The sequence below is a fragment of the Toxorhynchites rutilus genome, chromosome 3, assembly GCF_029784135.1.
Source record: "Toxorhynchites rutilus septentrionalis strain SRP chromosome 3, ASM2978413v1, whole genome shotgun sequence".
Taxonomy (NCBI): domain Eukaryota; kingdom Metazoa; phylum Arthropoda; class Insecta; order Diptera; family Culicidae; genus Toxorhynchites; species Toxorhynchites rutilus.
Genome location: NC_073746.1, coordinates 165,150,830 through 165,163,503, shown reverse-complemented (window position 1 = coordinate 165,163,503; position 12,674 = coordinate 165,150,830). Strand labels below are relative to the sequence as shown.

The following is a 12,674-nucleotide window of genomic DNA, read 5'->3' as shown; positions in this document are numbered from 1 at the left end:
TTTTTGAAGTCACAAACAAATCACTCATCAGGACTTAATTCAACAAAAGAGTTAATTCCTAATTTGCGTTTCTTCCTAACCTAATATCATTAAGTGTTAATTGAATTAAATGCAATAAGTTCTACGTTAACTATGCGGTCGTATCTTGGACACCAGCTTCCTGATGTTATTCCCGTCGAGTAAAAATGTTTGAAACAATCACATGGCAACCCTGCCCAGCAATGACATTTGACAGCAGTTTTGCTGCCGCCGAATCTAGTACAAAATTTAAAGTTGAAGTTGTCAATCACAATCGAGCGAAGCGTGCCCACAATCCTCGGAGTAGAGAGTCTCGCGAATTTCTGATATGGTATTTTAAATTACCGCAAATTCTATACGAAAGTGTGATACAACTTGTTTTGCTTCCTTTACTGATCGGCACTGATAGGACAATTGAAGAAATATCGATGAATTTCGATATGTCCAAAATTTTGTTAACAATACGTACGTAGAGGTTATGTATGTCGTGTTTGCTGACAGCTGATACGCAGTAATTCGCCCCTGGAAGCAATTTTGTGGTAGTTTAAAACTCGCTTTCCAAAATAAAGTAAGTAATGCATACCTGAGACATTTCAGCAAGCGAAAGAGAAGTGGCTATTGGTTCTCAAGGAAATTAATCTGTTTTCGTAGAGGTGAATTAAACTCGTATTTGCACGTGCGCATCACGCTAATCACACAGACGTTCAAAACAAAACAAGCATTGATCAGTTTGCAAGGTTTTGTTTACGCGACGATTAATGTGTTTTGTATTTCAGTAATAGAAAGAAAATTACTATTTGAAAACTAAAATTCGTTTTGACTGTAAGCTGTAAAGCTCAACTTTCACCAAAAGTGTGAGCATCAACGATTGTAGTGAAAGTTTACGATTAAATACTTTTTCCTGATTCTATTGCGTGTTTCGATTACTTCATTTCAGATTGGCTCTACAACTTGAGTACTTGAAGCTGCAATTGTATGTGCAGTCGTGCCATCTTCAATAGCGTACTTCATCGGTCAAATTCTTACAGAACGGCAATAGTGGCAGCTTCTACAGCAGTTTCCAATAGGACGCCACCAGCCGCAATGAAGTACATACTGGTAACCGGAGGCGTAATCAGTGGCGTCGGGAAGGGTGTCATTGCCAGCTCGTTCGGGACACTGCTTCACTCATGCGGAATCGGCGTAACGTCGATCAAGATCGACCCTTACATCAACATCGACGCGGGAACATTTTCCCCCTACGAGCATGGTAAGTGCCAGGGATTGAGGAGTGGTTTATTTTTATCCGCATTGTGTTGTTGTGTTCAAAACTTTCGTCTAGGGTGGCGTGTAAGACTTAGCTCAGTGTTGCTAGCTTAGGTGGATCTTCTTTCGCTCGAGGTTTCTAATCGGTATTGTTTTTGTTTAAGACATGAATTGAAACGATTTGGAATTAGTAGGGTATTGGTTTTAGGAAAATAAAGCGTGATAAGGAGATTGAGACAATGAAGGCAAACACTAGTTTAAGTTTAAGTTTATAGTAAAGCTGGAACTAGTTTCACTGAACGGATAACTTCAACGCTGGAACTGTAATTACAATGTAATAGCGTTCAATGGGTCTTGGGACGATGCTCAGTGAATCGCTGTCAATTCAGCAATATACACTGAGCAAGAAAAGTGAAGACTGAAAGGTGCTGAAAATTGAGCACTCCATATGATGTGACCCCGGTCATAGGGGAACGGTCAGAAAGATACAAATATCGGAAGGGGAACTAAATTCGTTCTGTTTCAATAAGTTGGCACAAGGTGCTATAAAGAATCGACAGCGACAGCTGATTTATGCTGAATCGTGAAGTGTCCACTTCTGTCATCTAAATGTTGTTTACGAGTCTTTGAGTTTTGCACAAGTTCAAGCTTTAATTTACTGTGAATTTCGTTGCAAAGAAGCATTTGTGGAAAGCTTTGACTTTTTGTTTCCATCGGAAAACTGGTCCGTCGAAACGACGCTGTTCCTCTGGAAAATCAAAGGCTCCATAACCAGATTCGAAAACGAGTAAGCGATGGGGGAGCAACAATCCTACGCAGAATAAGGATTAAGGAGATCACTGCAACATGTCTCTACTTCAACAGGGGACCCTTTTATCCCCTTTGCGATCTGTGCGAGGTTCGCAATTCGATCAAACACATCGTTTGTATTTGCCCAAAGCACGAGGACCTCCGGAACATACGGGATCAACGGGAGCATTCGTGATGTACTTGGCTTTGACCCTTCACGAACTGATGCACTGTTCTGTTTTTTAAAAGATGCCGATTTGTATTTTAATATCTAAACAAAAACTTGTGATCAAATCGAAGACCCTTGTTCTGTCCCCTTCGCGATAAGGAGAATATGAACAGCTGGCATTTTCGAATGGCGTGGGTTCCCCATCAGTGGCCTGCGGCCATGGTAAGTGGGCATCTTCGTCAAACGACCAGAGAGAAGAAATCAAAAGTTCAAATCTGTGGAAACTCTCGTGATGACACTTGTTTTTTGTTCATTGTATTATTGTTAATTGCTTATCCGTAGGCACATGTAAGATAAAATAATCGCGGCACTATTTCGGCCGTTTTGTCTGAGATGAACCAGCCAAAGAGGCTGAAAGTCTCAAAAAAAAAAAAAAAGAATCAAAAAATCCATCTCTGAGGATCAGTTTTTCTAAAAATTTTCTAGTAAATCTAGTTTTCTAGTAACATCTTCTGCGACTAGAATATCAAATGGATCTGGCTTAGGAGGAGACGCGGCAGGCATATCTTTATGAACTGATTTGTCTAGAAATTGTTTATATTCCTTATTTGGATTTATAAAATCATGTAAAATTTTTAGTTTAAAGGATAAAACTGTGTGACGGCTTCCCTCTTTGGTGGCAAATTGACTGCGATAATTAATTAGAAAGCAGTTAATTTTTTATTTAAATCTAATTTCCGCAACTGAGAATCCAACAAATACTTTTTAAAGACATCTTTGACCACCCTCACTAGTCGTTCTGCTTGTCCGTTGCTACTTGGGTTGTACGGTGGGTGGAATAACTGTCAACAATTATCACGAAAGTTCTTCCTTCGAAATGGAAGAAATCTGCATGTAAACGACTGAACGACCTAAAAGTTGGTATCCATTTGTTATGTTCGGGCTTGGTAGGCACCGTGCCCATTTTTATACACGCCTCACATTTCTTCACGTTTTTCGATATCTAAGGTGATTCCTGGCCAAAAAAAAGTTTGGCGCGTCAACTGCTTCATCTTCACTATACCGATGTGGTTCGCTTGCAAAAGCTTGAGAACGCTCTCTCTTAAGATATCTGTATCTGTATCAGTATCTGCCTCACTAGGAACAAGACGTACGATATCAGCAGGACCGGTTACATTAAAACAACGAGAAGCAATTTTTTGAATGTCGTCAACAGTAGCTAACGGGTGCAATCCAGATAGGTACAGCCAGAATTTAGGAACGGGAATCGATGGTGTCAGGTATGGCAGAGACAAGTCACTGAGATCATTTTTTTTTGTCCCGCGAGAAGAAGAAGTGCCAATCGGTTTGCTTTCATTACCACGACGACGTTTAATACCAAGTCTGGGCCATGTATTTTCGGTCGTGTCTTTGGGCGTTCGGCAGAGTTATCAATGGGGATGCATTTGTCCACTTTTTCATTCAGCGATTCCACCAATTTGGTCAGCTGTTGGACCTGAACCGGTAAGCAATCTGATGACAAAGTTGTGTTATTTGTGATCTCATCAAGTAGATAGGATTTCACGCTTCTACCTCCCAGTTTATCCTGGCATGTTGCACAAATGAAAAACACCTTGCCTTGTGAAACTAGATCTCTGCTTGCTCGACTGAGGTTGAAACCACAACATTGCATGCCGATGTGGAAGTAAATCTCATAAAAGCCACAACGTATTCTCCGCATTGTTTTTCTCCATCTTTGAACAATCAAAACAAACGTTGAGATCCAAAATTCGGGGATGCGGTTTCGAGTAATGTCCTTCGGGATCGTTATAACAATAAATTAAAAATGTACTTCACACTTCCACGATGTAGACAGGTCCAAGTAAACAATAAACGATGAAAACAGATTAAAATATTATAGTCAAACTAGTAAAAAACTAATTTCCAAAAGACAAATATTCAAAACGTGAACGATTGTTTACAAACAAAAGGTCAATATCCGCGAACATAGGCGAATTAATGTCCTTGTAGAATGCATGTCAACTTGCATGTGAGTTATGATAAACGGCTGAAACATGTGGCAGAACAACAACTCGGAAGAACGGCTGGAATACGTGGTGGAATAATCTTTTAACATAGTGCCTCTACTCCATTCTCTATTCTTTATTCTTTTCTCGTTTCTCTCATCTATCTACTCTCTACTCTCTACTGTTCTTTATTCTCTACATTCTACCCTCTACTCTCGACTCTTTACTGTCTATTATCACTCTTCTCTCTATTTTCTATTGTCTACTTTCTACTCTCTATTCTCTACTCACTACTTTCTATTCTCTATTTTCTGCTCACTATTCACGATTCTCTATTCTCTTTCTTCTTTTTATACTCTCCACTCTCTACTCCTTACTCTCTACCGTCTTCTCACTATATTCTGTACTTTTTGCTATCTATTCTCCACTTTCTTTTTTTTTCTTTTTTTTCTTTTTCTTTCTACTCTCTACTTTCTACTCTTTACTTTCTAATCTCTAATTTCTATTCTCTATTGTCAACTCTATGCTCTACTCTTCACATACTACTCTTAATTCCATATTCTCACTTCGTACTCTCCAAACTCTACTATCTTTTCTCTTATCTCACTCCTTACTCTCTATTCTTTTATATATTTTTTGTTATTCTTTACTCTTATTTTCTTTTCCCATCTATTTATTCTTCACTCTCTACTTTCTATTCTCTATCCTCTATACTCTCTATTCTCTATCCTCTATCCTCTATGATCTACCCTCTACTCACTACCTGCTACTCACTATTCTCTATTCTCTACTCTCTATTCTCTACTCTCTATTATTTTCTTTCCCCAACAATTACAAAAAACAGCATGGAATACATTTCAAAGTATTTATTTGTAATCGGCCAAATTTATTTCATTTAACAACTCAAGCAATTGCTGGGCAAGTGTGAAAGTATTTCTTCAGGTCTCTCGGTGTGATCTTCCATCTTCTATCATCTTCCATCGTTGGGATAATCGCCTACAGGAAAAACCTTGGTTTGGTTTGTTGTCTCGGAGGAATAAAGTACAATCATGTTAACATCAATTTGTTTGCGAATCATATCAGTCATATAATGTACTTACATCACACGTCCTATCTGTTACATGATTTGAAGCGTTGAATTCACTTGAAGAGCTGGTCGAAACATTCCTTGCAAGAAAAAAAAATTAAACCTTCAACGAAAAACATCAACAAATAAATATTATGCGATCAAGGTCAAAACTCGATTATAAGAACCCGAAACAAAATGGCGAACATAAAAAAATTACATTAAAGTTCACAACACAAAAAGACCACGAAAAATCCAACGGCAGAAACAAAAGAAAACAAAACACTTCAACAAAACCAACTTAACTCGTAACAAAAGCTAAAGTGAAATGAAACAAGCAAACTCGGAACGAAAACACAACAAAACAAAATTAATACGTACAACAGAACAACTCGCAACAAGAAGAAAATCAAATAACATACAAAACAACTCAACACAACTTAAAACAACTCAACACAATTTAAAACAACTCAACACAACTACAAACTACTCAACACAACTCAGCGTTTGGGGACCTCGATTCTGATTGCATCCTCGCTGGAACTGATAAATATGCTTCTTCTGCTTCTTTCGTGTAGTTATATTCATCAGTGAGAAACATGATCGCATAAATAAAATGCTTTGATTGAAAATCAAAATTTGGAAAATCGGGTGCCTGCCTACTTTTGCATCGTTTTTTGCTCCATTGATTCTTGTGTTTTTCACGCAGCTCAAAAATTCTTTTTCTCAGAAATTGTTCGGTTCTACATCGAAAAGCTGATCAAAGTGGGGATTTTTGAATCCATCAGTAGTTGATGATTTATAGAATTTAATTAGAAGCAAACACTAACTGTAGCGATCAATTTTCTGCATCATTTCAGGCGAAGTCTACGTGCTCGACGATGGCGGTGAAGTGGATCTTGATCTTGGAAACTATGAGCGTTTCCTCGATATCACACTGCATCGAGACAACAACATTACAACGGGAAAAATCTACAAAATGGTAATCGAGAAGGAACGTATCGGGGACTACTTGGGCAAAACCGTGCAAGGTAAGGCGAAAAATCGTCTGGTTAAACATTCCACTTATAAATACACGTTTTACAGTCGTGCCCCACATCACCGATGCGATCCAGGAGTGGGTTGAGCGTGTGGCTCTGAGACCTGTCAAGGACAACATTACTCCGGAGGTGTGCGTGGTCGAGTTGGGTGGCACAATCGGAGATATCGAGGGTATGCCTTTCGTGGAGGCATTCCGGCAGTTTCAATTTCGTGTGAAACGAGAAAACTTTTGTGTTGCCCATGTCTCGTTGGTTCCGTCGCCAAGGGCCACCGGTGAACCTAAAACCAAGCCAACTCAGGCCAGTGTCCGCGAGTTACGCGGGCTGGGATTGAGTCCGGATTTGATAGTGTGCCGTTCGGAGAAACCCATCGGCAATGAGGTGAAGGACAAGATAAGCAACTTCTGTCACGTTGCCCCCGAGCAGGTGGTTTGTATTCACGATTTATCCTCAATCTATCACGTGCCGCTGCTGATGGAAGAAGCAGGCGTTATCGAGTTCCTGAACGAGAGGCTGCAGCTGAAGTTGCCCCTTCCACGGCCGGTGCGGTTTATGCACAGCTGGAGGGATCTGGCAGAACGAGTGGACAATGTGTACAAAAAAGTTAATATCGCTTTGGTAGGAAAATATACCAAATTAGAGGATTCATACGCATCGGTGTCAAAATCACTTCTACATGCTTCGCTGGCGGTTGGTTATAAGTTGAATCTAAAGTTTATTGAGGCTTGTCATCTGGAGAGACAAACCAAACAGGATACTCCACATTTGTACTACGAAGCCTGGCAGAGTCTCACCAACAGCAAGTGAGTTGTGGAAGATTACAGCAATTGAGAGAAACAGAAATAATGTTCCTGGTTTTTGTTTTTCAGTGGTGTAATTGTGCCGGGTGGATTTGGCTCTCGAGGTATAGAAGGAAAAATTCGTGCTTGCCAGTGGAGCCGTGAAAATAAAAAGCCCTTCCTGGGAATCTGCCTTGGTCTGCAGGCAGCAGTCATAGAGTTTGCCAGGAATGTGTTAAATTTAACGGTGAGTATTATGACTCCCAAAGGCGTCTCGTAGGTAAATTGACTAGTTGTGCACCTACACGGTGAACGAGAGTAACACACAAAATTGGGTAAACTACTACTCAAAATTGCAAAAGGCGGGTTAAATTAGTGCTCGAAACATTGTTTTCTATATCTAAGAATTTTCATGGATTGATTGATTGACTGGAACGTGTTTCATCGTATTTCAAACTAGCAAGTGTGTTCCTGACACTCTTATCAACACTCCACTTTCACGAACTCAGTCGATCGATTTGTGGTTCCGAACGATCGGGTTGGAAAACCGTTCAACAAACACTTCTCCGTCGAAGAATCGTCGCGCTGCGCTCCACCAAAGCGGAGTCCACTGGTCCCGATCACATCGGTTATAAGATGATCAGCAGCTATCCCCGGTAGGTCAAACCGCTCTCCTCGACATCATTAATTACCTCTGGCTGAAACACGACTTCCCAGCGGAATGGAGACATAGTGTTGTGATCCCCATCCCCAAAGTCGGCCAGAACAGCTGTTCCGTGAAAGGATACCGCCCAAGACCCAAAACCCTAGAGAGGATGATGAATCGGCGGCTCGTCACCTACTTGGCCGAAAATAAGAAATTGGACTGCCGACAATTTGTCTTTCTACCGGGGATCGACACAAACATGTATTTCGCATCCATTGGAAAGGTGGTAGCTGAAGCCAGAAAAAATCGACAGCATCTCTCTTGGATGGCACTAACGTTCCAGTGGAACTTTTTGTCTCTTCAACGTAGCATTACTTCTGTCATTTTCATTAGTAGTACTTGGTTGAGATTTCTATGCCGAATAACATGTACTCTGGAGGGGCAAGCTCTAGAATACACATGACCACAGTCAGTGCAAGCCGGAAGAATTTTTTGACGAGAAATCCCCCGGCCAGAACGGGAATCGAACCCGAACTTCCGGCATGATAGTGTGGGACGCTAATCACTCGGCCACGGGAGCACAACCTGGATTCCACTAGTTCTTAAAAAACTGGCTGACTGGGGGGTAAACGGCAATCTGTTGCACTTTGTGAAAAACTTCGCGATAAACCGGACCTTTGAGGTAAAAGTTGGGAACACCAGCTCCAGGCGCCTTCATGAAGAAACTGGTGTACCTCAAGGTTTCGTCTTAGCCATCATCCTCTCCTGATAGCGATGAACAGCCTGTTCCGGGTGCTACCGAAGGAAGTATTAGTATTCACGTATGCGGACGACATCCTTTTTGTAGTGGTGGGGAATACGCACAGGGCACCACGCATCAAGATCCAGGCAGCTATCAATGTTATCGGTAAATGGGTGTCAAACGAGGTTTTCGACTTTCGGTGTAAAAGAGTAGTCACATGATGGTATGCAGCCACAAACACCAAGGTTGCAATTCGGGAATCAAAATCGATAACGACCACATTCCTCGCCGTAGAACGTTGAGAATCCTGGGAGTGGTGGTCGACTGCAACCTGAACTTCCAGCACCATTTCAACGAGGTGAGGAAGAGCTGTGCCACCCGATTAAACCTCTTACAAACCACCTTCAAACCTCAATGGAGTAACAACTGAACGATCCGTTTACGGGTGGCCAAAGCCATCATCAACAGCCTACCATCAAACAGCAGCTTCGGTATGAGCCGAAATAGGAGAACCTCCGTTTGACATTTTTATGGACGCGGCGATAGTCTCCAGAACTGCGAGCTTCCTCGCTAAAACCAGCGGAGGTAAAGAGACACACCTGACTGTTTTAACGAACGAAGTCTTGCTTAAACCTTCCACTGATAGCTAAACAGCTTTGGTTTGTGACTAACGACTGGAGGTTGCCGGTGGACCGAATGGATGATACAATCAGGAACAACTTCCGAGCTGAGGCGAGCTCTGTGGGTCTGAAGCAAACCTTTGTCGAACTTGTTTCAAGAAAATATCACAATTATGAAATTCGTTACACGGTTCCAAATGGATGCAAGGAGTTGGTTTCGGGGTAAGCGGTCATAATACCTCTCTTATTTCCAGCAAGAAACTCGTCGACATTTGCCAGGTGTTCTCGGCCGAAGCTGCCGGAATCTTTGAAGCTGCCACTATCCCGTCAACAAACCGATCCTGATACTTAACGACTCGGCTAGTTTCATCGATGCCGTTGGCGGGGCTAACTAGGCACCCATGGATACAAGCTATCAGGAAGTATCTGCTGCCGGATACAGTCGTCATGCTGGTCCGTTGAAGCGACGCTGTTCCTCCGGAGAATCAAAGCATCCATCACCAGATCCGACGACGTCAAAACGATGAGAGATCAACGAATCCCATCCAGGTTAAGAACCGGTCACTGCAACACGTTTCACAACTTCAAAAGGGGACCCTTCATTCCCTTTGTGACTTGTGCGAGGTTCGCAATTCAGTCGAACACATCGTCTGTATTTGCTCGAAGTACGAGAACCTCCGGAACATACACGGGGTCAGCGGGAGCATTCGTGATGTGCTTGGCGACGACTCTTCACGAACTGCTGCACTGCTCTGTTTTTTTAAAGATGCCGATCTGTATTTTTAAAAAAAAGCTCTAATGTTTGGAAATTCTCATGACGAAAACTGTTTTTGTCTCTTGTTTTATTGATAATTGCTTGTCCGTATGTGCATGTAAAATGAATCAATGTTTATAGTAAGCGCACATCGTGGCCGGGTTTCGGCCGTTTTTGCTGAGACGAACCAGCCCAAGAGGCTGAAAGTCTTAAAAATGAAGAATTAAAAAAACGACTCCCCTCGGTGTCACCTAATGGCATTTCTCTCACATTCATTTCTAGTGCTGTAGGCCCACTTGACTTTGCACATCTTCTGTTGCAGGAAACACAAAGCGTCACACAAACACAATGTGTCGACAGGGAATTCAAACAATGTCAGGGGAAATAAGAAAATATCAGAGAATTTCGCCACCAATAGGAAAAAAAGGAAAAGGAAATCCAGACGATTAGAATTTTGATCTTTGCAGTTTCTAGTTACCATGATATCAAAAATTTATATTTGACTAATTTGACTGTGTAGGTTCTTCAGTATATGTTTGCTTTTGCCTATAGATGAAGTTAGTCCTGCAGAAGGGGAAACAGCGTAAAAGTGAATAATACAGCGTCGTTGCTTCCGACGAGTCTCTGAACAAGAGTACAAAGAGGCTTCAGATGGATCTGTCAGATTCCAAAATCTGAAGAGAAGGAAGTGGTAACCAGACGTCAAAGTTTTTGGGACGTTGTAGAGCAGGGGTTCTCAAAGTGGTCTATGTCGGTTTCCTAGGGGTCGACATAAACGACACAAATTTTGGTGGTTGATTCCGAAGGAGCACACTGCCGTAGCGGAAGGGTTAATAATCATTATTTACATTTGATATTTACTGAATTTTATGATGCCACTTGACAACGGTTACCAACAATACAACAATACGGTTGGTTTTTGAATTGATAAGTATTTTGTATTAACCCTGAGCGAACGAATGTCTCTATACTCGCGACATTGCAAATATTCTCAAAAAAAACGAATGCCGCCATACATGCGTGGAGAGTCATGGATGCGTATTTTTGGCCGAAAATCGACGTTCTGGGACTTAGCCTGAGTGGCCAAATAATAAAAAATTTGAGTGCTTTGAGGCACCCCTAAATCATGTCCGATTGAGCTTTAATTTTGCACAGGTCATTTGTTTGGACCATTACACAAAATGTACATGGTCGGTTTTTGAAATTCTATGATTTTTTTTCCATACATCCATTGCCACCCTACTCTCAATCTAAAGAAAGTTCTTCAATCATGATTTTTACAGGATGCAAATTCCACTGAAGTAAACCCAAATACGGAGCATCCGCTGGTGATAGATATGCCCGAACACCATCCCGGACAGATGGGCGGAACAATGCGATTGGGCAAACGCACAACTCTTTTTAAGGATGGAAAAAGTATAGTTAGTAAGTACCCGAAACAAAACACATAATCTATAATCCTAGAAGAATAACCGAACATTTCTTCCATCCCAGAACAACTTTATGGAAATAAAAGTAAAATCGAGGAAAGACATCGACATCGGTACGAGGTGAATCCCCTTTACACAGAACGCTTGGAAGAAAATGGACTCAAATTCGTTGGATACGATTCGGAGAAGACCCGCATGGAAATCATCGAGCTGGAAAATCATCCTTACTATGTCGCAACCCAATTCCATCCCGAGTATCTTTCGAGACCGCTCAAGCCCTCCCCGGTGTTCCTCGGGCTGATTCTAGCTTCGGTGGGTAAGCTGGACTTCTATCTAACCCATGACAATAAGCTATCCAACTCCTCGTCCTCCTACGTTACGAGCGAAAGCTCTAGCGATGATGACACAATGTTGTCGAATAATCGTTTGTTGGAAAATTTAGCGTTGAATAATCGAGAGTCGCCAAACGGTAAAACTAGCAGCAGCGTGAAATGCAACGGAACGCATATAGCCGAATGCAACGGAGAACACGAGGAGAAGTAAAGTTGTGATAAGATATTTAGGTGCAAAAGTAACAATTTTGAAGATTTCTTAGTTTTTTAATAAGATTAAACGTTAAAATGTTCAAGCTAAAAGTGGAACGAGATGAAATCTCAATAGAGCTTTCGTGAAGACAAAAATCTGGTCTGGTCTTATAAACTCCTTTTAGCAGACCAGTTTTATCAGACGATGTGGTGGATTTTGTACACGTTTGTTGTACCCAAGCCGAAACGAAATATATGTAGCTTCGTCTTCCTCCCGTTTTTCAGACTTCTAAAATCTAATTTATTCGGTAGTAAGATAAATAAAAGAAAGCCGCTGATAATAAAACTCAATTATTGTTGTGAGAATTTGTTCGAATTGCCACGTCTCAACTATCGAAGCGGGTGAGGGTTTTTGGTATTTTTAATTTGAAATTAATTTTTTTTTTAATTTGAAATTAAATTAATTCTCAAAGTTTTCCTTCGCGTGTTAAATTCCTGCGCGTCGGATACAACGAAATACGGGTTCATTTCTTCATTCGTTCACTACTTATTAGAGGTTAGCTTCAGTACATTTTAGAGTTTTGACGTGGGACTACGTCTATTTATTTATTTCAACACCGTCTTCTATTAGTACAGACTGAATAATTTACTTATAGACTAGATGTAATAAATGTTTCGTCAAGTTGAAGTCGAAAACATCACATACAACATTGAACAGACGAATATATGAATCTAGCGGGTTGTTGTAGCCGTAGTTTGTCCTATGGAATGGAACCGATAGTAGAGATGAATTCCTCATGCGTCCTATGAGCTTGCATCAGTCGACATAAGGGGGGAGATTCATTG

The 12,674-nt window shown here is 41.2% G+C and overlaps 1 protein-coding gene across 3 annotated transcripts; it reads left to right on the top strand.

Moving 5' to 3' along the window:
* Nucleotides 1-269: 269 nt before the first annotated feature.
* LOC129779115 (CTP synthase) lies at nucleotides 270-12,179 on the top strand. 3 transcript variants are annotated; one of them, XM_055786389.1, is made up of 8 exons: nucleotides 270-586; nucleotides 956-991; nucleotides 1,047-1,267; nucleotides 6,154-6,324; nucleotides 6,380-7,136; nucleotides 7,203-7,359; nucleotides 11,158-11,299; nucleotides 11,369-12,179. In XM_055786389.1, exons 3-8 carry the CDS (start codon nucleotides 1,102-1,104, stop codon nucleotides 11,845-11,847), a joined length of 1,872 nt encoding a protein of 623 aa, XP_055642364.1. In that variant the 5' UTR covers nucleotides 270-586; nucleotides 956-991; nucleotides 1,047-1,101; the 3' UTR covers nucleotides 11,848-12,179. The 3 variants fall into 3 exon arrangements, with proteins under 3 accessions (XP_055642364.1, XP_055642362.1, XP_055642363.1); XM_055786387.1 differs by having other exon boundaries at nucleotides 956-1,267; XM_055786388.1 differs by lacking the exon at nucleotides 270-586 and adding an exon at nucleotides 755-872 and having other exon boundaries at nucleotides 956-1,267.
* Nucleotides 12,180-12,674: the final 495 nt, after the last annotated feature.

Coding starts and splice junctions, on each gene's coding strand:
- LOC129779115 (XM_055786387.1), top strand. CDS start 994: ATGTGCAGTCGTGCCATCTTCAATAGCGTACTTCATCGGTCAAATTCT. Junction 1,268..6,153: donor ATTTTCCCCCTACGAGCATG/GTAAGTGCCAGG, acceptor GCATCATTTCAG/GCGAAGTCTACGTGCTCGAC. Junction 7,137..7,202: donor CAGAGTCTCACCAACAGCAA/GTGAGTTGTGGA, acceptor TTTGTTTTTCAG/TGGTGTAATTGTGCCGGGTG.